Source organism: Polyodon spathula, chromosome 13 (genome assembly GCF_017654505.1).
Source record: "Polyodon spathula isolate WHYD16114869_AA chromosome 13, ASM1765450v1, whole genome shotgun sequence".
In the NCBI taxonomy this organism is placed as follows: Eukaryota; Metazoa; Chordata; class Actinopteri; order Acipenseriformes; family Polyodontidae; genus Polyodon; species Polyodon spathula.
Window position 1 is genome coordinate 34,055,718 of NC_054546.1, and position 22,940 is coordinate 34,078,657.

At 36.9% G+C, this 22,940-nt stretch overlaps 2 protein-coding genes across 8 annotated transcripts in view; both read left to right on the plus strand.

Annotated features, from left to right (window-relative positions):
• The first annotated feature begins 2,427 nt into the window (after positions 1–2,427).
• LOC121326033 (MTOR-associated protein MEAK7-like) lies at positions 2,428–13,635 on the plus strand. Of its 3 annotated transcripts, none has more exons than XM_041269176.1 (8): positions 2,428–2,531; positions 3,719–3,888; positions 4,949–5,182; positions 6,309–6,453; positions 6,807–7,232; positions 9,925–10,043; positions 11,148–11,327; positions 12,093–13,635. In XM_041269176.1, exons 2-8 carry the CDS (start codon positions 3,733–3,735, stop codon positions 12,219–12,221), a joined length of 1,389 nt encoding a protein of 462 aa, XP_041125110.1. In that variant the 5' UTR covers positions 2,428–2,531; positions 3,719–3,732; the 3' UTR covers positions 12,222–13,635. The 3 variants fall into 3 exon arrangements, with proteins under 3 accessions (XP_041125110.1, XP_041125112.1, XP_041125111.1); XM_041269178.1 differs by having other exon boundaries at positions 2,471–2,526; XM_041269177.1 differs by lacking the exon at positions 2,428–2,531 and adding an exon at positions 3,242–3,387.
• A 186-nt stretch (positions 13,636–13,821) lies between these two features.
• LOC121325734 (1-phosphatidylinositol 4,5-bisphosphate phosphodiesterase gamma-2-like) overlaps positions 13,822–22,940 on the plus strand; it is a 45,094-nt gene continuing 35,975 nt past the window's right edge. The window contains exons 1-3 of one of the 5 annotated variants that reach the window (XM_041268649.1): positions 14,782–14,893; positions 15,006–15,089; positions 19,492–19,702. In XM_041268649.1, coding sequence (XP_041124583.1) covers positions 19,498–19,702 — 205 coding nt within the window. In that variant the 5' untranslated portion in view covers positions 14,782–14,893; positions 15,006–15,089; positions 19,492–19,497. Of the gene's footprint in view, positions 15,090–17,540; positions 17,807–18,067; positions 18,164–19,092; positions 19,179–19,491; positions 19,703–22,940 lie in introns of those variants that run through there. The other 4 variants (XM_041268645.1, XM_041268647.1, XM_041268646.1 and 1 more) reach the window with 4 other exon arrangements.

Here is a 22,940-nt window from a genome sequence, read left to right on the forward strand (position 1 = left end):
AAAGGTTGATAAAATACAATATAATACACACATATATGTATGTATATATGTATGTATATATATATATATATATATATATATGTGTGTGTGTGTGTGTGTGTGTGGGAATACTGTGTACTGTATATGCTCATTATATTAAATGTTTGACTTCCTGGCTTAGATGATTATAGTTTAATTAAGGATGTGTATGGATAATATATGTGTGAATGAATGTGTTCCTTCTATTTGTTTATAAACAGAAATAATATCTTCTTATCTCTCTGGAGACCGAAGCAATGTCTATACATATTGCGTTATGCTTTGCTAATTTCCTTAAAAGGCTGTATTCCTGTTATCAGCTTTGTTAGTTTAATTATTGCAGAAGGCTGTTGGTGTTACAGGGCCAACCAGCACCCTCTTGTGGACATCACAAAATTAACATTTGAATGAACAATGAAATGAACCCTTTATTAGATACTTCTCATTGAAAAGGTTTGTTCGGGTATTTTGGTTGACGAACCTATTATTAGACATTTCAAATTGTGGTTTGAAGACCAGGAGCTGGGCTCACCTCCAGAACTCTGCACACAATCTCCACTCCAGAAAAGACTGAATTAAATTGGGTCTACTGATGATTCACAGGTACTGTGCAGAGTCAAATGTGGTATCTATTTTAAGAGAGTGAGCATGCCCTATGTATAAAAGGACACTGGATAGAAAAATATGTATTGAATTAAGCCCTAGCAATGTGCGAAGTAATTATAAAAAAGCACCCAACACCTCGAAAATTATTACAAATGTCAGAACAAAAACTACTTGCCTTTGCACACTTTCTAAGCAGAACAAATGGTCTGGCATACACAGGTATGTCTTTGCATGACAGATAACATAGCAGAATCAACTAGGCTGGCTGAATATGATTCACATGATCATGGCCATGTTTAAATTCATATTTGCACGATAATAAGAATACATTTAAGTATTATTTGAGAAACAATTTTAGTATCACTGGGTTTTGATGCACAGTTTAAAGAAGGGAGCCATGGACTTTTAGTTAGGGTTCTGTCCAGTATTACTTACACCACTGTGATGTGTAAATAGTGAGGCAGTCTGAATTATTTACAGCACTGGTGTGTAAGTAAGACTCATATATGCACATTGGCATACTTGCCAACATTTGGAAACAAGCACCCTCTTTTTTGTTGTTGTTGCTTTGATAGCTGCCATTATAATTTGCTGGACCCGACTTTATTTAATACTAGCTGAAGTACCCTCCGTTGCCCGTGGAAATTCAATGTTTCATTGTTTTATGCATGATAAATTGGGGAACGGTAGCCTTATGGTTTCCTATAAGTTACCGATCTTACGAATTTTTTCTTATTTTTATTTATGTATTTATTTTTTTGTTTCTTTAATTTGAGATATATGGCTGCTGTAGTGATCCAGCAATGGGGTTACTAAATGAAAGTACCCCAGGGGTCAAACTTTTGGATCCAAACACAGCCCTCGACCTTCCCCTAGTTGAAAGAGGAGGTCGTGCAAAGTTTAGCTGCACTGGCTCCTGCGGGGTCTGAATGCATAAAGGTACAGACTTTCTTCTTTCTATATTAAGATATATCTCAGAACCTTCAACACCATGCTTCCGTCAACGAATGATGGGCGTAGCTAAACTGTAGTCCTTCACATTCCATTGGCTTCCACATAATACTCAAAATCATACGCATCAAATCATATTGCAGCAGCAGTGAGGCAACAATAAGACTCTGACTGGACATGACATACGTCAATAAACTGAGATCGGCGTGGTGAACACAATTCCCTGCACAAGGGCCAGCAGACGCTAAGACAGAGAAAACTACAAAAAACAGTACCGGCACGACAGCCCTAAACTAGCTATGAAGAATTTCCAAGAATAAATATCCAGATTTTCTTCCTATGCACCGGGACGCGGTACACTTCCTAGGATATCGGGACTGTCCCGACCATATAGGGACTGTTGACATGTATGCATTAGTTGTGTAAAGTAGGGTAGATCTTAAAAAAACAAACAAACAAAACATTTATTTTAATCTTTTTAAAATCAATACTTTGCTTTATGTTTAGACAAAATGCGTGTTGCTAAGGAAGCTAAAATCACCACCAGTAGTATGTCTGCATTAAAAAAAAAAAAAAACCCTAAGATCTGTTTTGTTTTTTTTGTAAATAATCATTGCAGTGCAGTAGCATATGTGGATCAACTGCTTCATTTGTACATTTCGTAGACTACATACTCTACCTTATGAAGATGGGATTCGCATTGTATCAGAGCTCTACACACCACAGCTCTTACACTGCTGAGCAGCAAGGTCAGCAAAAAAAAAAAAAACAAACAAAAAAAAAACAACTTGCCAGCTGTGTGAAGCAGCATCTCATTGGATTACAAGAGCCACTTAATAGCGATACTCTGTACTTCCGGGTAATTCAGGGCGGGCCTTTACAATGACGTCATTGTGCTAGTACTACTACAACAACAGTACATGGGACGTGATGAAAATATTTTAACACTCAGTAAGGTGGGACCAGTTTTTTCGTTTTTTTAAATATGCAGTACTAGTTGTTGAAGTATTTTGTCAGTTGTTTTTTGACTGAGTGGCTGGGTCAGCAAAAATAAAATAAAAAAAAATGCTCTAGAGTTTTCATTTCTTGCAGAGAAACACATTAATTATTAAAAAAAAAAAAATGCAGATGGAGTACTGGTCGGTAGGGTTTGGTTACGTGGTATTTTAGGATTTAACTGTTCTTGTGACCTGCGTACAAGAATTAACCCATTTCTCTGCCACATTGTATTTAACCTCTGGGTTGATCGGAGGTTGGGGATGTTTTGTTTTTTTTGTAAACAAAAACTCCCTATTTCTAGTTGTTTTGGATTGCTAGTTAAGTGTTCCGTGCCAGGTTCTCCTGTAAGGTAGTAATTATTCGGCAGGTGTGGTAATGTAATTAATATAACTCCACAAAATGTACAGACAGCTGTGATTCTGTTGTTTAAAGATGTAGTTCCCAACTCAGTTTTAAAGACATCTTTAAGAAGGTTGTTGGACGATGCGGGCAGACTTATTGCTTCACTTGTTTGTATAGAAAATATATCGTGAAATAGTACATTATTGTGACCTACAACGACTTTATATACAGAATACGAATTGTATCAAAATGCAGTCATAGACAGAGTTGTGTGTGTATATATATATATATATGCTACCATTGTATGTAGGTTTGCCAGTCTGTGACTGTTTTAACATTGGTCTTCATTTAAAAACATGCAGTGGTGCGCTGAAGTATTGACACCCTACTGTATTTATAATACATTGAAACATGGATGTGATTGTACTGTGTATGGAAATTCTCACCAACAATTGTAGTTTTACGTTATGCGTAAGTATTATTGTGTAAAATATCTGATTTTAGAAATTATGAAATAAGTGAAATTTTATATTTAAAAAATAAATAAATAAACTTAATTTTCTGATACATTTTTTTGTTTACAATTCAGGTGATTTGCTTAATAGTTCTTAGCATAATTGAAAACAAAAATACTTTTCATATGCAGAACATAGATTTCCAATACTAGGAATTGGACATTTATTTATTTATTTATTTTTACATAAACTCGTAATTACTTTGGAGCACCACTATGTACATCAAAAATATATCTTTCAAAAAAATATTAGCTGAATTTAAATCTGTACTTCTTTTCTGTTTCCAGCCCTATCTTAGATAATGGGGAATGCGGAGAGTACTTCCCTCCAGAAGTGCCTGTCCCGGTTTCTTCCTAAGGAGCAAGCTGTTATTGATGGGATATATAACAAGCTGTTGAGTGCAGAAGAGGCCGGAGCGACGAAGAAAGCAAAGGCAGTGACTCTGGAGATGCTAAAGGCAAGGTGTTAAGATTTCAACGTTTTGAGAGTGTTTCCGTGGGTTGCACTGTGGATGAATACGTCAGAATCTTTTTCCTTCCTGTGTGACTCCAAATAGCCTTGCACAGATTAGATGTAGCATCTACAGGCTTGTCCTTGCCTCTATTGGACACAGGGTTAATTGACAGTTTTGTTTGAGTCCCATTTTAATTTACTTTATTTATATACTGCCTTTCATACTACATCTCAAAGTGCTTTACGTGTCGGTTACAACAGAAGAATGTAGCATCAAGAAGTAGTCAAAATGATACAATAACAGTAAATATTTCTAATAATATCAATATTGACAACAATAAAAACAAATCTAAATAAGTAAACAGTAAATGAATAAGAATGATAGATAAAAAAAAAATTAAACCATAAAAGTCTTTAATCTTGCCTTGAAAAATATTGACGATGCAGCAGCATCTCTAAAAGAAAAGGGTGATGAGTTCCTCAATCTGGGGGCATAATAAGTGAACGTACCTTCTTTTCAATTTGGCCTTTGCTATGCACAAAAGGCCTGTGATAGCTGATCTATTATGTAATTTTTAAAAGCATGGCAGAGGGTTATATTCCTCCCATATACCGGTCCTCTTAGAGAATAAATTTTAAGCGTTTTATATATATATATATATATATATATATATATATATATATATATATATATATATATATATATATATATATAAAGAGTAAGATTTTAAAGAAAGGTTTGGAAGCCAGTGCAGTGGTACAAATATTTCACTAAATAATAAAGAATGAATATAGCCAAGGATTCTGTCCCAGAGGATTTCTGTCCCATAAGGATTTTATCATGGAAAGTAAGAGTTTTAAATATAAAAACAAACGTAACAGCAGGTTATGTATTTGATCCACACATGTAAATGTTAATGTGCACAAGGGAAATGTACAAGAGCTAGCAGCCTACAACACAACCTGCTTGCGGATTCAATGTTAATATGTCTGCAATTTTAAAGGTTTGTAAAATTAACAAAAACTAATAACTAGTGACAATGTGCATTGCTTTTGATCTGCAGGAGTATGTTGAAGGCTCGCTTCCTGATTCGATGACTGTTCGGCTGTACAATGGTATGAGAAGTGTGGATCCCACAGGGAAGGCAGTGCCTCCTAGTGACAGTGTCAGCAAAGAGCAGCTAATCGTTTTCCTGTCGGACGTTCTGCGGGGAATAGCAGAGGAGAAGGGAGCTCTGGTCCTGTCCATGGTATCTGGATCTCTGAGAGGAACTGTGAAGGGAAGTCAAGTCACAGAGGTACAATATGAAATATTTCAAACTGGGAACCACAGTTAATATACATTGTCCCCATTTTGTTTCCCCATATTATTAATCCCTGTTATAATGTTGTGCATGTGTTGTCGGACTCCTAGGGTTGAAGAGTGCATTCTGTTTGTGTTACAACTAGTGCTGAAACAGAGATAATCTTCAAGCCTTTATAAGCTTATATAAATGGTAACTTATAAATACAGTTAACACTCAATTTAGATTAAAGTAGTTAATTAATGTAGGGACAATTTGGTTTCAACCTTATGTTTAGTTGATTCTATATAAGCCATTTTTTCTTTTTTTTCTGAAAAATAACACATTTGGTGTGCTGTGGACACAAGTAGGTTTGGAAGTGTAATGGTTGTACTATGTGGTGGTATCTGTAGTGGAATTAGTGCTGCGACCTATCAATTTGCATGAACATTATGACAGACCAGGAATTATTTTAATGCTAATGACACTTTTAATGCGGAGGTGGGGTCCCTCCAACACCTTGTTTGACCTTTACGCCTATCCACTTGCAGCCGCAGACTGAGATCAGTATAGAATTAGGGGGAGGGTTAATTAAAGTACAACTAGCTTACAAAATAATTTCAGGGAATCTTATCTAATATGCATTGCTATTTATTTGTAAAGCAAATTATTTTAGACAATAAGACAATAAAATATATATATATATATATATATATATATATATATATATATATATATATATATATAGTTCTCCACAAAAAAAACTAAACAGTAAAAAAAATCATATAGGACAATCTGACCTATAAAATCATGGCAATATATATTAGGTAAGATTTATGGGATAGAGATTTACTATTGGAGGAAAAACCTAAAGCAGCAGCAGTGACCTGCTATTTGGTACTGTTCTGTACAGTTTGGAACAAGCAGATCGACTCTTTATTTTTTGTAATATATCTGCTCATTTAATTGCAGTGAATCTTTTACTGAGTTGTAATGAAAGTCTTATCAGATTATTATCAATGCAGAATAGTTTTCTTTTTCTTCATGTATTTATTGCTTGTACTGTAAGTGTCTACTTCTAGTTGTATTTCAATAAGATTTCAGATTTAGCGCCAATAAGATTTTGTTTTCCTGTTTCTAGTTTACAGAGGATCTGATCTCCTCTGTACTTCAAGTTCTGAAACACAGAAAGCTACTGAAAGGCTGGAGTTTGGATCAGACCCGGGACAGCACAGAAGGGATTAAACTCCTGGCAACCCAGTTAACACGCGAACTTCGACCAGCAGGTAGTGATTTTCTTAATTGCAGAAATAAACTGTGTGTGTGTGTGTGTCTGTCTGTCTGTCTGTCTGTTATATGATATGATATGATGGTGGCAAATTAAGAGTGGTACTGAGACGCCCAAGATGGATTCAGACTTCTCCCCAGTGTTTAGGTGTTGCATTCAGCTGTAACATTTTCTTACAGCTATTTAGGCGTACTCAGCTACTTTGCTTTGGTGTTTTGAGCCTCTATATGTAGTGAAACCTATCTGAAAACAGAAACTTGGGTGTAGAATTTGTTTCCAGTTGTTTCTGGGAAAATGTTTATTTCTAAAAAGGATATTGTCTGAAAACCGTGCTATAATTAACTGCTGTAGGTGAAGAGCTACCAGCAGGAAAGCTTCTGGAGGCAGATTGTGACCTTGGTTCCATTGAGGACTGGGTGTTTCGAGTCTCCAGCGTGTCCACTTTCCTCAGCTTGGTGGTCAGTCAAGGCCTGTGCATCCAGCTTTCTGAAGGTGGGGTAGGGAACCTGTTACCAGACTGCAGGGATGTCCATTGGTCAAAGTTCCTGAGTATCCTAGACCTGCCTTCCATCATGTACCTGAACTCCCAGCTGCCCGTGGAGGTTCAGCACCAGTGGCGGCTCCTCTTCTCCACCCGCCATCACGGGGAGAGCTTCTCACGCCTGTGCGGACAGATTGTTCACAAAGGCCCCACCATCCTGGTCATCCAAGACTCACAGGGACACATCTTTGGTGGGTTTGCATCTCACAGCTGGGAAATCAAGCCCCAATTCCAAGGTAGGATGCTTCAGTTTCAGCTTTATATGTTCATGTTCCACACAGGCTATATGGCTGAAAGCTTAACTAAAAAAAAATTAATGGATAATATTTGAGCAAGGTGTCTAAGTAGGTAGTTTATGAAAATGTGCAGCTATTTTAGAGTAGCATTGTATGTGTTCATGGATTACTGTTGAACCCAGTGGCTTGGGAAGTAAAACAGACTTTTTTCATTTTTATCAAGGTCTGGAAAGAAAGCCAATAACTTTTTTAAAACTGGTATAGTACCTTGCTATAATTTTTTATTGAGGGCCGCGATATAGCGAGAGACCCATAGAAAAACAAATAGGCTAACAGATACTGTACAACCACGCTAAACATAAACCCACATAAACCCTAAATAAGCAAATAACATTTTAACATTGCAAAGACTTAACTACAAAGTAAAAAACAAAAAAAACAAAACATGTACACATCAAAGAATATTTTAAAGAGCACTGTGACTGATATTAAAAAGTCTGCCTCAGAGATTTAAAGGTTTGCAGTCTTTGATAGTAGCGGTGAGATTTTGAAATCTGTTGTTGCTCGAGACGAGTACTTGAGCATTACAATTCCCGAGTACTCGAATCAAACGCCACTCTACATACTGTACTAGTGTACATAAACTTCACAAACATTACCACAAGCCCTATTTTAAATGCCAAACTAACACAAAATCAAGTAATATGTTAAGTAATTAATATAACATTTGAAGTGTGTTTCAGATGTCCTTTACTTTAGTGCAACGTACAATTAAAAATTATACTAAACATAAATGGCTGTTCAGTCCAAAAGCTTACAAACTACTAAAGTGAAAAAAAAACTTCCACCTGTGGGAAGATTGGAGAATGGGGTCCACGAGTCTGTGGTAATTGCAGGTTTTTCTCCCTTTGAAAGTTTTGTAGCTGCAGCACAATTTTTATAATGTCTGCCCTTACTTTGGCACTAGAGCAGTCTGATATACGACAGACTAATGAAAATAAGTTACTAAAATGAATGCATAAAAAAAACGTTTGGTGACATTTGTCACGTGACCGGTTATACGTGTAGCATATTACATCATTTTTGTTCCTGGGTAGTAAGTGTTATTTCCTAATTGCTTATGCCTCAAAAGTATAGAAAATGGCTATTATTGCCCACAAACTTTGCTTTTGTGACCATGACAGTGATATTTTGAAATGTACCTATTTCCAATGAGAAAACGGGCGAATTTGTGTCTTTTTGTTCACATAAAGTCAGAAAAAAACAACATATGAATCCAAATTAACATGTATTTATACTGAAGTAATACAAAAATGACTACAAAAGATTTAGAAGTGAGTAGTTTTTCGAGATTTACGATTATACTGTAAATCACTTTCACGAGTCAGCCCCCAAATGTAGTCTCCCATCATGTTCTCATTATACTGTCCTTGGTAGCGGTGTTCAAAGTCCAGTATATCCTGGTGGAAGCGCTCGCCTTGCTCCTCCGAGTACACTCCAATGTTCTCTTTGAATTTATCAAGATGGGCATCAAGGATATGGACTTTGAGGGACATCCTACAGCCCATTGTGCCGTAGTTCTTCACCAGAGTCTCAACCAGCTCCACATAGTTTTAGGCCTTGTGATTGCCCAGGAAGCCCCGAATCACTGAAACAAAGCTGTTTCAAGCCGCTTTCTCCTTACTAGTGAGCTTCTTGGGGAATTCGTTGCACTCCAGGATCTTCTTTATCTGTGGTCCGACGAAGACACCGGCTTTGACCTTTGCCTCAGACAGCTTAGGGAAGAAGTCTTGAAGGTACTTGAAGGCTGCCGACTCCTTATCTAGAGCTCTGACAAATTGTTTCATAAGGCCCAATTTGATGTGCAGTGGTGGCATCAGCACCTTCCGGGGGTCCACCAGTGGCTCCCACTTGACGTTGTTCCTCCTCACAGAGAACTCGGTCCGCTGTGGCCAGTCCCGCCTGTGGTAGTGCGCCTTGGTGTCCCTGCTGTCCCAAAGATAAAGATAGCAGGGAAACTTGGTAAAACCGCCTTGGAGACCCATCAGGAATGCCACCATTTTGAAGTCTCCTATGACCTCCCAGCTGTACTCTGCTAGGCAGCTGGAACTAAACTGAACTGGTGGGCTTAAGTCCCCTGTATTTATACTACTATTTATATTACTGGAAAGTTCTAGAAAGTTCTAGAAGTTACTCCAAGTTTACTCAGCACTGAATCTATCTGGAATGTTCTGGAAAATAGGTACATTTCAAAATATCACTGTCCTGGTCACTAAAGCAAAGTCTGTGGGGAGTAATAGCCATTTTCTATACTTTTGAGGTATAAGCAGTTAGGAAATAACACTTACTACCAAAAAAAAAAAACAGGAACCAAAAAAAAAAAAAAATTGTTACACGGTGTTATTAAACGTTTAACCACTTCTTTAGAGTGTATATGTTTAAGTGTTTAAAATTCCCATCCCTAATAAGGTATATGTTCTAAAATCTGCATTTTATTGAATAGCTGGAAAAACTGAGCGCACAAAACTGAAAAGAATTAGGGGACGTACAAAGATAATTTGTGTGTGTGTGTGTGTGTGTGTGTGTGTGTGTGTGTGTGTGTGTGTGTGTATTCATAACAAGTTGTCTGACTTGGTTTCAACCTTCTTGTAGTTTTTATGTTAACTTGTAATTTTATTGTATCTTTTCTTAGGGAGCAACAGGTGCTTTTTATTTTCTGTCAAGCCTTATCTCTCTGTTTACATGTGTACTGGATACAATGACCACTACATGTACCTAAACCATGGCCAGCAGACCATGCCTAACGGATTGGTAAGCTCCATCTTCCACACTCTGCTGTTTTTCATGTCTGTTTTAACAATTCCATTTTATACATGCATGTGTAATCCTTTATTTGATTTCCAAATTGTAGTACTTATTTGTATGTAACTTTCACACTGAATGATTTAAAAGCTGATTGGAAGCAAATTGACAATGATAATATGTCGCGAAACTAGGAAATGCAAATATGTACACTTGTCTTTTCCTTAGACCTACTTAGGCTTAAGAGCTACTGCAGTGTGTACTGGGTATGCCTTTCTTCATCAGTTTAATCAGAATGACTATATTTCCACATTAAATGACCCGCAGCATAAATGACTCGTTTCTAAGGAAAAGTAAAATGTGACTTATTTTATATTGGAAGGAGAGTGGAGGGTGAGACAGATGAAAGGAGTGGTTTTAGTTTTAGTGTCGTTTAATATATAACCTTCGATCAATGTGTTAGATTGTTATTGGTTGGTAATTGTGCAAACAGGGGCAATGAAGGGACGTTTTGTTTGTGCATTTAACATGTTTTATTCCATTTAATTAATTTTTAATTTACCTCTGTCCCCAGCAAACAAAATAAATGATTATAAGGGAGGACTTTGATGCATATGACGTATCGAGACCTCTCTTCGTTTCAGCTATATATAGTATATATATATATATATATATATTATATATATGATATATATATATATTTCCACAAGAACCACTTTAATAATTAAAGCACAATCTACAGACTGAGATAATGAATCAGATGAGAGAAACACCTACAGAAAGCCATGGTAAAACATATCCTTACCAATTATTCCTGTAATGTCACAACACACTTGACTGGGTAAAATACAATGACGTGGTGTAGAAAATTCCTAAACGGTTGTATAGGAAGTGGCTGTTAGCAGCATTTTGCACTTGTGCTAAGGGGCTGTTGGATGAACTTTTACATTTTCTTTTCATTACACTTTATTTAGTTACCAGTGTGGTGGGATTCCTAATATAAGTGATGGTTCTGAGTGGCGATTTTAAAAAGGGCTGGTCAAATTTACCTCTGACTTTATGTGAATAACTACTAGTATTTAATCGATGAAATACCACTTTTGTATTGTTTAGGGAATGGGTGGACAGCACAATTATTTTGGTCTGTGGGTGGACAGTAATTTTGGGAAAGGGCACAGCAAGGCCAAGTCCCGGTGTACCACCTACAACAGCCCTCAACTCTCAGCCAATGAAGACTTCAGCATTGATGCCATGGAGGTGTGGGCGCTGGGGGAACCTCCAGAAGATGCACCTGTAAGTTAAATCTGCCTTTCTGTGACACATTTTTTTCAATGTAGTTTTTCTTTCTCAGGGCTTGACAAATTATTAACAGACACATTCCAAAAAGCCCTTGACAAAGTGCCACAAGAGATTAACCCTAAAGCTGAAATAAGTGGGAATAATACTGCCTATGGATACATAATTATTTTAAACATAGGAAGGGGAGAGTACTTGTTAGAGAGGAGACCTGTAGCTGCGGCCATGTTCTCAGTGGGGTGCTTGAACCTATTTCTTCTCTAAGCAAGCTTGTCAAATTTGCAGACAACACAAAGCTTAGGAGAGAGGCCAACATACTCTCAGCCACCCAAGAAATACAAAACGGTTTAGACCCCTTGCAGTACTGGGCGTAAACACGGCAAATACAATTTAATGTCAACAAATGTACAAAGGTGTTACTCGCCGGCCACTGAAATGTAGGATCCAAATGATCTTCCCTTGTTTGTAAATGTACTTATGTTCTATATATGTTACCTCTACAGGTACAAATACAGTGAAATGTTTTTTAGTGTTTCTACCACTAGATGGCAGCAGTACGCAAAGAATATTTGTAGCAGAAATTTCAACACCAAGTGAGTGAAGAATATACATTTGCATCACTGTTTTCCATGTGGTGTGTTGCAGACCATGTAGGAAAGGCTACTCTGTAATTCCATGATTTTCCATGTTATGTAAGGCTTATGGTTTTGTAATACCATAAATATTGGTATACATGTATTTGTGTCTGTTTGTCTTTTGCAGTCCAAGTCAAAGAAGAGCATTTTAAATGCTGATCCAGAGGCGCAGGCATTGATGGAAATGACAGGGAAAGTTCGTCAGAGTGAAGGGCTCTGGGAGCCAGTGGAGGAGGAAGAGGAGGCTGACAAATAAATAAAGCTCACTCGAAACTAATCCTGTGGGATAAACTGTGAATACGGCTGAGTGGGGGCTCCTATTCTATTGTCTTTACAGGAAACCACAACCAGATCAAATAGTGTGAGAAACATCTGCCCCTGTTCAAAATGGCCTCATTGGCTATGTTTACAATGGTTTTTGTGACACTTAAAGGAACGTTCTTAGTTTTTTTAAATTTTTTAAATTTTTTTTAAACTGGGTAGTGTGTGTGAGCGACGGTTAGGCTCACTGAGCTGACAGCATCAAATCCTGTTGATTTTTTTTTTTTTTTAATTAAATATTTTTAAATCAAAGGAGTGCTTTGGAGTTAGGAATCCTAAATATTTTACCAGACAAATTTGGTTTTAAGAAGTTTCCAGCAACACTACCTCTAGTTGCATCGGCTGAGAGTGGAAAGTAAGCCAAAGTGTCCATTTAAACATACTAGTTAAAAAGGAAACTAATTAAACCCATGTGGCTTTGATAAAGTAAATAAGTTTTGTAATAAATCTTACAAAGTAGTTATAGTCCTCCGCAGGTCCGATTTTTCTCGCTATAAAAAGGAGCTCCTGACATGCCTGTGTGCTGCTGAGCCAAGTCAGTTGGTTTTTGTGCTGCAGATCAGATTGAAGCCTTTTCCTCTGACTGGGTTCAGGGCTTTTCAATTACCCACACAGGGCAGGAATGCGTTCTGGGATTTTAAAAATCCTGTATAAAAGGAATAGTGAAGAGTGTGGTGTCTGCGGGATTTTCTTGTTCGTAGGAGCAGCGCATCGCCACTACATGGCAGCCTTTTATTTTTAGCTGCTTTTGTAAAGTGTTTTTGTTTCCCTATTTTTGTTTTAATTTCCTGTACACTTGTTGGATATTCTTCCTTGACTTAACATCGGTGAAAGTGTCACAGGGTTTTCTTTGTGCTAAATAAATCCTGAGTGGTGTTTCAATGTCTACCTCTATCGCTATCCATCTGTCAGCGAAACGCCCACACCTACCCTATCACAAATAGGCTGAAGTGATTTTATTTTCCTTTATTTTTTGGTGTAGTGCTGCTACCATTGCGTTCCACCACTATTTTCATTGTAAGCATAGCCATTGTTCGTTTCGAACATGTTTACCTGTAAGTAATCTAGGATGTGGGGCATTCTACAATATTGTGAGTGTTGTTGAAGGGACATTCAGAGATCCTTTCTTAAACCTAATTTTTAATAATCAGAATAGCTGCTGCAAAATAACATTTTTAAAACTCAGCAAACCTTTATTTTTGTTTTAACAATCAGGAAATTATTGAGGCAAGTTGTTTAGCTTCAGATTACTTAACCAAAAAGGTTAAATGTAGGAAGATTTATTGAGTGTATCATAATCTTGGAGTTTCCCTGTACCTGTATGTCACATAAAATATATCTTGATTTTAGTGTACTACCATAGTGGAATTATTGAGTTAAATAACAAAGACTGCACGGTAAAAAGTATAAATATATTTATATAATAATACTATATAATCGATCTATATATATATTAGTATAATATATATATATAAAGATATATATATATATATATAATATATTAAATCACCATAAATTACATATAAATATGAATCCGCTGCCAGACAAACAAAAGACAAAAACAGTAAATATTACAGGAGGTGCCATTTATCATTTACTCTAGTTGCTGTTCTAGATTTTATGCACCTGTATTAGGCTAGTATAACTCAAACTAGCTGTTCATGTGAATGGAAGGCTGCCTGTTGGAGTGTGCATGTCTGTTGCTTGTCTATGTACCATCCCTATGTAACTGTAGCCATTGACTTTCTCCTTTACACTTCTTAGAAGAAAGTAAAATACAAATAAATTGAAGTCAAGGTCAATAGCTTCTAATGAAAAAGCTGTGTATGACCAGGTAGCTTGAAAAACAAGTTTATCCTGATATTTCTCATGCATTATTTATGAGAAGGTAAACTATTAATATTCAGAAGGTGTGGTTAATGTTCATTTTTACAATGAAATGACTTTCTCACCTCGTGCACAGACAACTTAAAAAAAAATGAACAAGTTTCATAATACGCACTATATAGGAAAGAAAAAGTCCCTGAAACAGTAAGTGGCGTGCAAGTAGGTTGATATATACCTAGCACACTTTTTCTACTTTCCTGGTTTATAGTTAGTTTAGCTTAGTGTTGTCTTATGAGAATATGCCTGCTTATCATTGGGGGTTTAAACTAATTCACATACAGTTTCCTCTCCCTCATTTGAATATCATGAGACGGGGCACTGCATGTAAACCATGAGAAATGAGAAAGCAAATGGAAATTTAGTGCTAAAAAATTACAAGAAAACCTTGTCTATGATCTGTTTGTCTAATGAAATGTTTTGTTTATTTATTTATTTATAAATAATATCTTTCTCCAAAAACTAATATTTTGTAAAATATAAAAAGATACTCCTATGCTTGTGATCTGAAATGAATGATTAAGCAGCCCCCTGGAAGAGGTGCTTATACGCACTTCTCATGTTTCTGTCGTCTGCCTCAATATGCATTTACTGTAAACTTTATTTTAGGATGTTTTGCATACAGGCTTGACAAAGGTAACCCTAGCCAGTACTTTGTGCAGCACAGAAACCAGGACCAGAGCTGGAAATGAAGTGAGGACAGACTATCTACGGGCAGAGAGGGTAGGGGACACTTTTTCACCCAAAGAGTGGTGCCGGTGTTGAATGGGAATCACAGCAGAGATGTATGCTGAAGCTGAGCAAGTTACTGGAGGTTTCTGTTTTGCAATTCCAGGAATCACACCACTGTAAGGGAAAAGAGCGCAGCCACAGTACTTCAAATTACAGCCATCCCTCTGTCATCTTTACAATTAAACAGGTGAGGTAAACAGCTACGTTACTATCATATGCAGATATTGATCTGCACTCTGGTGAAGGGGAAATGGTATAGAATATACCCTGCTTACAAACAGTGGATGCAAATGACAAAAAGCCTGTCCTCTACTTTGTTTAACATTTTAGGGTGGTGATGATGCAGTATTATTATTAATAATAATAATAATAATAATAATAATAATAATAATAATAATAATAATAATAATAATGTTTTGGTTGGTTTTTTTGGGGATGTACCAGCAGCAAGTCACAAAAGATACCATTATTGCAAAAGCAACAGTTGAGTCTCAACAGTATTCAGCTGGGGAAGAGGATACACAAGAGCAATCAATATTGATACAGTGATTGCAGTCAATAATTTACTTGTGTTTGTTATTTGCTGAAGTTGTTCAAGATTAACAGACTTGGTGGTGTTTTTGAGATTACATTTACTACCTTATATTAGATGACGCTTGTATTTGTCTTACAGAATTCTTTAAATACCTTGGTGTTTGCCATGACAAAAGCTTAGTTTAAGGCTATTGAATTTTGCAACATGCCTGGTTGGGGTGTTTATAAATATACTATGTGATAAGCGGTGTATGTAACAATGTATGCTTCCAATCCTAAACCTTGGCAGGGGAATGATTCTGATATAAAATTGCTTGCACATAGACAGACTTGAGTTACACGTGGTCTATCGTTCAATCAAGCACTACTTTCCATTGTCAAATGGGGAAGTCAGTTTTGAAGTAAAAAAGAGAGCACTGGTATGGTATCCAATATGAACAGCACATACAAAGTCTATGTCCCTTTGTCAAGATGAGAAGGAAACACCCTGTCACGATAGGCGTGGGCCAGTGTCTCATCAGCTTTCTTAGTTTTTCCTGTGCATTGTGCACCTGAAATCGCCTGTGATAATCATTAATCTGTGATCTTCCAAGATAAAGCTAAAAAGTTATATTCCCAGGATAATAAGTCAATCATGGGAATGTTCTGTTCTTCCCTGCAGGGACGTCATTTTGATCGACTCTCCCCCTCATATTACTGCTCTCCCTATCTTTGTGGCCGTTCTTTACATTATATTGATTCAGTAAGATAACTTTAATTCAGAGTTTTTAAGAACAACACTGTTCTGAAAAAAAAAAAATAGAAAGTAAAACACTTCTAACCACTACCTGTGCTGTAGGACACATAGCGGCCTGTTTTACTGATCTAGATGGAGGCAGCGATCTATATTAATCATCCCCCCCCCCCCCCCCCCCCCCCCCGCAGTGCCCATGTCCTTGTGGCTTTGTTTATTTAGTATGTTTATTTTTCCTACTCCACTCACCCTCCTGTGCATTGCCCTATCATCTTGTAGCACTGATCAGATTACCAGCTAAGGAAGCGCTTCTAGAACCAAGCTACTCCCAATATTGAGATTGGTGTTTGGACCCAGACTCCCCACAAACATTAAAAAATTAAAAAAATATTTAAAAATAAATAAATAAAAATTGGGATAGTTTAGAATTTGACAACTACTTTGGCAAAGTACAGTAGTTATAGTTATAGTTATAGAACCCCATGCCACCAGAAATTTAAAAATCCTTACTCAGCAAATACCATGGCAGCTCTTAATAAATATGCATCTGCTCTTTAGAAAGACATCCATGAGCAATGTCTCACAAGTATAATGGTACGTCATCCATTTTCTAGGAAAGCTGTACATCTAACTTGGGCTACTTGTTCACTTAATATCTTGCTATACCTAAATTGAAAATCTTCTGCTCTTTTAAAAAAAGGCAGTCTGTCCCAGTGGTACCCCAAATATAATCCACTTACTACTAACACCTTTTAAGAGGAGGCAGCTATCTATTCAGTGACCCCAAGATGTCTAGTGAGAAAGTAGTCTGGGTAGGGATGGGGGTTGTTTACTGTTCACTTCAGCTGTAATGGCTTCCTGGGAAACATGAGAACATTCTGGAGTTCCATTTGACTTGCGAGGTGGTTTGCTTCTTAATTAATGATTTATTTATTAATTTTATTTTTTTAAAGACGAGATAACCAGGTTGAAGAGTGAGGAACATGGGAAATAAACCCCCACCAGTCCCATTCCTTCTGCATTTAATTTGTTGTATCAATAACATTTGTCAGTTGCGTAAACATGTAAAAGCAAACGGATTAAGCATACATCTTACGGGAAAGATTGTAAACACATTTCGGCGTTTATTTACATTTGTTTTAAACGCACAAAAGCACAAGTGTCATCAAAAACAAAGACTGCAGCGTGTGTGATCTGTTACAATAGCAGGTGCATGCATTGTTCCAGCAAACCCAGTTTCAGTTTCGATCACTGGGGGCGAGTGAGACTGAAAAAACGTCGTGTAAAGTTTAATTAATTTTGCGTGGTTTGGGCTCAACGGTTTTTTTTTTGTTTTTTGTTTTTTTTTTCTTGTAGATATATTGGTTCAGAGTTACAGAATGTAGGTTCATTTAAAATATGGTTTTTGGTATTATTCTTTTGCTGCATTGTAGTAAACTTTGCATAGATGTTATCTCAACTTCCTGATCTTTTTATACACACATACTTTTATTGTCTAACTTCCTCATACATTTCAAATTGAGGAACTGGGCAGTGTGGTTCAAGTGTCACTTTTTTCATTTGCTTATTTATTTCTGGTCATTAAATAGTGTTTAAATTCGTTCTTTATCCTGTGGATACCGTCTTTGTCTACAAGGGTAAGTTTGAAACTTTTAAGGTTTAGGTTGTTCTAATAATACGTGTAACTACGATGATATAATGAAATGCGGTGTTAGTTTTCTATATAGATGTATTATGGACTGCGTAGTGACTATGGCTTTCAGGTTATTAACGTTATGTACTGGGGAATAATAAACGTAATTCTATCTGTTCTTTAGAGCAGTTAACGGTTTTATACAGTAGTGAAGTTTTTTTTTTTTTTTAATTTAATGTATCATTAAACGAATAACACGATTTAGCACTGAAAATATAGCATTCAGTGTAGCATGCACATTTCACTTGAAGAAGGACAGATTCAGCTAGCTGTTGTGAGGAACAGACGAAGCACTAACAAGGTATTTGAAAACCAGTACTAGCAGAACTGTCAAACCTGAACCCATACTTGCGATTTTAAAGCAATTTCATCAGGAGAAGAACATTACCTATGGTTTTTTGGTACAGAAACTTAATACAGCATTGCACAGTGAATGGCATTTTGACTTAAAAGCAGACCACACCCATAACAATTAAGAACACATCAGATGTGACAGGACCATTTTCTGGTGCACTTTGTTAATCAGTATTTAGTACATGCCTAATGAAATGGAAAGTTAATTTTGTGTTAAAATCACCATAACATATACAAATAAACCAGGTACAGTAGCCTACCAAATTATAATGTTTATGTCAAGATTGGTACATTGGTTCTATATTTTGGTCATACCGACACTGTTACATAACTTTTCTGAACAAATAGTTTTTCTGTACACATGTCTAGATAACTTTATGATCTAGATCCAATTATGATAAAACCTGGTTACAACAATTTAAATTTCCCAACAGTATCAGTTAGGGGATATTCTTCAGTTTGTTTCACAAAATAATACTTCCTTTTTCTCATGTTAGTTAGTATTTGCTTTTTCAACTTCGTCTAATGTATAGCAGAGTTCTGAGCAGGCACACCAGTAACTAATACAGAGTTGTTGTTTTTTAGGCCTGGAGGAAGCACATTGCTTCTTTGTCCAAGTTACTCAAGCCAGCTAGTTGATGCAGGAAGTCATGACACAATGTCTTCACACTGCAGCTCAATGTGCTATTTGCACACTTGGCTAAATTCGACTTTATGAAGCAAAATGAGTTAATTCTTTAGTGTGGTGCAAAACTCTTGGCCATAGCTGTAGTATCAGATATCATACTTGACAATGAAAATGCATGTTTACTATCCAAGTGTTATGGTGGGCCATTATAAAAGACGCTATATATAAAAATAAAGATTACAATTAAATAACTTGTGTTTATTTCAGGACTGTGTATTTGAGACTTGTATAACAAATTATATTGCACAACTGGGAAGATTTATGGAATTATTCGGTAAGCTGCAGTCAATTTAACCTCTGGCCATATTATTGATACACTTTTAATTATGTTAACAGCAGCAGATTTTAACACCACTACCTTGACATGTAGAAACCTGATGTTTTATGCATCTTTTTCAGATCTATATACTTTTACAAACCATTCAATCGGACATACCATTCTTCTTAAATTATGTCCCAGGGGATGTTTTGTTTTTGTTCCCGAAAACGTCAATTTCCAGATTGATGTTTAACTTGTTAATATAATAACTTGTCATTCATTTGTGGGCAAGCAGGGTTCGTTGATCATTTTGGCCTCTTTCTTATAGGTTAGCATGATGGCGTACTCAACAAGCAATGCACGGCTCTCCGATCTGTCCAAGCTGACAGAGCATGAGAAGAGCCATATCAAGAGGGACCTGGAAATGGGGATTGTGATGACAGTGTACAGGCAGAAAATAGAAAGGCTGACCGTCCAAATAATCATGGAGACCAGACAGGTTGCTTGGACCAGGACAGCAGACAGATACGAAGGAGTCTGTAAGAACTTGTTTTTGTGTGTTTTTCATTCCCCTAAAAGCCTGCTGTTTAGGTTTCTTGATGGCAATATTTATTGTCCCCCGCTAGGAGGTGGGTGTATTGTACATACATCCGTCCGTGTGTTCACATGTCTTCATTTTTCCACATATATCTGGAAAAAACTGGTTATCCAAGTGTTATGAAACTTTTTGTTACTATTAATTATTTTATATTATTCAAAATAGCAAATTCTTGAGACCTAGGGAGGTATCTGTACAGTATGTCGAACACTTACCAATTATCATGGAACTTGCTATTAACAGTATTTAGATACCTGGAGAATTGCTTGTCAAATTGAGAATGAACATTTCATTGTTCATTTTAGATTATATACTGGTCTGTACTGTACTGTTCACTGTTGTGACGGCTCGGATTAAACTACAGAACAAACCTGCACTAAGAGTTAAGCCGTCTAAAAGTCTTCTTTGAAGTAGGATAGTAAATAAACCCTGAGTGTTGGTGTGGCGTTTCAACTACACCTCCTTGTTTCTCCTCGCCTATCAGCGGCTAACCCACAACCCCCTATCACAGTATGCTAAGAGTGTCCTAAGAAAGTGACATCAAAACTGTTTTCTAGTTTTCTACATAAATTTAACAAGCCTTGCGTGCAAGCACACAGCCTCTCTATAGATCTGCCTCAATAACATACATATATCACATTTTAGAGTGTACATATATTGTGATACAATTTACTACTGTAAGTACCTTCTTTTGCGTAACAACTGAGTTCATCATAGTCTGAGGGTATATGAAGGTTGTCTGCCTGTCTGACTGTTTCTTCGTGTTAAAGGCCAAAACATGCAAGTTTTAAAACATCAGCAAGTTGTAAACAACAAACTTCAAACTTTGCAGCACTGTCGTTTGTATTAGAGAGAATTTGAAAAAACATTGCGTGACGTGACCGAAAATCATTGTGGACAAACTCGCATGGGTTAGACACCTGCTTTACTGGGCCGGACTGCGGGCTTTTGAAGATCTGTTACTTGCCTCTGTGTGTCTTCATCTAGACAATGTGGGGAATCTATAAAAAAGGCTAACAAGATGCTCGGATACATTGTGAAAAGTGTTGAATTTAACTCCCCAGTAATGTACAATGCACTAGTAAGTTAGAATAGTTCTGGACACCCTGGGATTGCTGCCTAGAAAGAGTGCAAAGAAGCTGCTTAAAAGGCATGAGAATTGAATCTGTTCAGTCTTGAACAAAGAAGACTACGTGGCGACCTAATTCAAGCATTCAAAATTCTAAAAGGTATTGACAGTGTCGACCCAAGGGACTTTTTCAGCCTGAAAAAAGAAACAAGGACCATGGGCAAATGGAGATTGGCAAAGGGGCTCCAGAACTAGGAGACACTTTTTTACACACTTTTGTTAGGGTCTGGAATCAACTCCCCAGTAATGTTGTTGAAGCTGACACCCTGGGATCCTTCAAGAAGCTGCTTGATGAGATTTTGGGATCAATAAGCTACTAACAACCAAATGAGCAAGATGGGCCGAATGGCCTCCTCTCATTTGTAAACTTTCTTATGTTCTTATTGCTGAGCCAGTGCTTACCAACTGTCCTACCCTTGAAGAAACCTGCAGTATTGTGTTATGCTGCGTGCAAATAAATACAAACATTTTCAGCCATGGTGCTAAGGGTAGAAGTACCACCCACCTGGAATGTGTGTGCCAGCTGCAGGGCTGAGTTAGGAAAATAGCAAGGCAGATAATGAGAAGCCTTGGGAAGTTAGGAAACTACACAAGCTGCATAAGGCCCATGTGGATACCTAATCTTGTTTTTTGTTAGACTGCGTGTAAGTTGTATATGAACTGGTCACCAGCTGTCCCAAATCTACTGTACGAAACTGAGAAACTTAACACCTTGAGAGTGCTTAAGAGATTGTGTAAAATCAACAGGAGTTCATTTAAAAAAAAAAAAAAAAAAAAAAAAAAAGTTTTCTATCAACCTGGGGAAGGAACTACGCATCACAGTTTCTATGATTCCAACCCTACATGTTCAGACAACAGTTACTTTAATTAAACATCAGTATATGCAACAAAAAAGAAAAAAAAGTAAGATTTTTTTTTTTTGGCGTACGGTACTGTAATAGACAAATCCGGCAAGCAATTGCTACTCTATCACTAATCTTTTCTTATATTACGTTGGTGCGCAGCAGTAGACATGAGTTTTCCCTAAATGTGCATATATACAAAGTGAACAAGCTGGAGGAAAAGCTTTGAAGGCTGAGAAGTGGAAAGGAAGCCTATGTGGGCACCGAGAACCACAACCTCATTGTAAAAATATATGCCGTTCAATTTCATGCATTAAAGTATCTGTAGCTAAGTAATTCCGTAAACCTACCAAATGTGCAGTTTTAGCAAACATGTATTTGCATTAAAAAAACATGACCTCCGGTGTTCACCGTATTCTTAGGTCTGTTCCCCATGCACTTCCTGGGTCATTTCACCTGAGCAGTATCGTCTGGGTCAAAGCATGCTACTAGCTGAAAGCATGTCAGCCAGTAGGTGAAGCAGCTGTTTGGTTAATGACAGTACAGAAGCCATTAGAGGGGGAGAGACAATTTTACCCTCTAAAAGAAATGATCAAACAAGTGCAATGCTGAAATATTAAAAGCAGTACCATATAGCATGTTTGAGACAGCCCGCCAGGATACTCTCCCCAGCTGGTCCATGAACCGCTGTCTCCCATTCCTCAACTGGGATTCACTGTAAACAAACTTGACTTGCAGCAGGTCTCAGGCAGAGCAACTGACTCAAATTATTAACAGCAATTTACAAAAAAAAAACGAACAAAAACTCAGGCCAGCCACACATATTTTATTAAGGGGATTAGGATAGTTTGTCACACTTTTTATCTGTATTTAGAGAATCACTTATCCAATTGTCATAAAACATCTATTAACACAGGTTATCAAAAAACATGGCGTATTTTACTTTTGGCTGGTATGTTTAGCGTGCTGTATAGGTATAACTCGCACATAAAGCTACAGTAAAAACAAACCCTTCAGTAAGCTAGAGTTTTATAAATGTTTAACCAAAACAAATGCATTTACTCTATTTTGATGGATTTATGGTAACGATTGTTTATGGTAGTGATTGTTTTCATAGTAAAGATCCCTGTCAAGAGCTGAGGTTTTGTTATCCAAGTGATTTTGTTTCAGGTATTATCTGTTTGTTTTGTAGCAATGCCGTTAAACTT

What these genes read in the sequence shown, in the direction of transcription:
- LOC121326033 (XM_041269176.1), top strand. Translation starts at nt 3,733, where the DNA reads ATGGGGAATGCGGAGAGTACTTCCCTCCAGAAGTGCCTGTCCCGGTTT. An exon ending in AATCAAGCCCCAATTCCAAG is followed by an intron (nt 7,233 to 9,924) that starts GTAGGATGCTTC and finishes ATCTTTTCTTAG; the next exon opens with GGAGCAACAGGTGCTTTTTA. An exon ending in AACCTCCAGAAGATGCACCT is followed by an intron (nt 11,328 to 12,092) that starts GTAAGTTAAATC and finishes TGTCTTTTGCAG; the next exon opens with TCCAAGTCAAAGAAGAGCAT.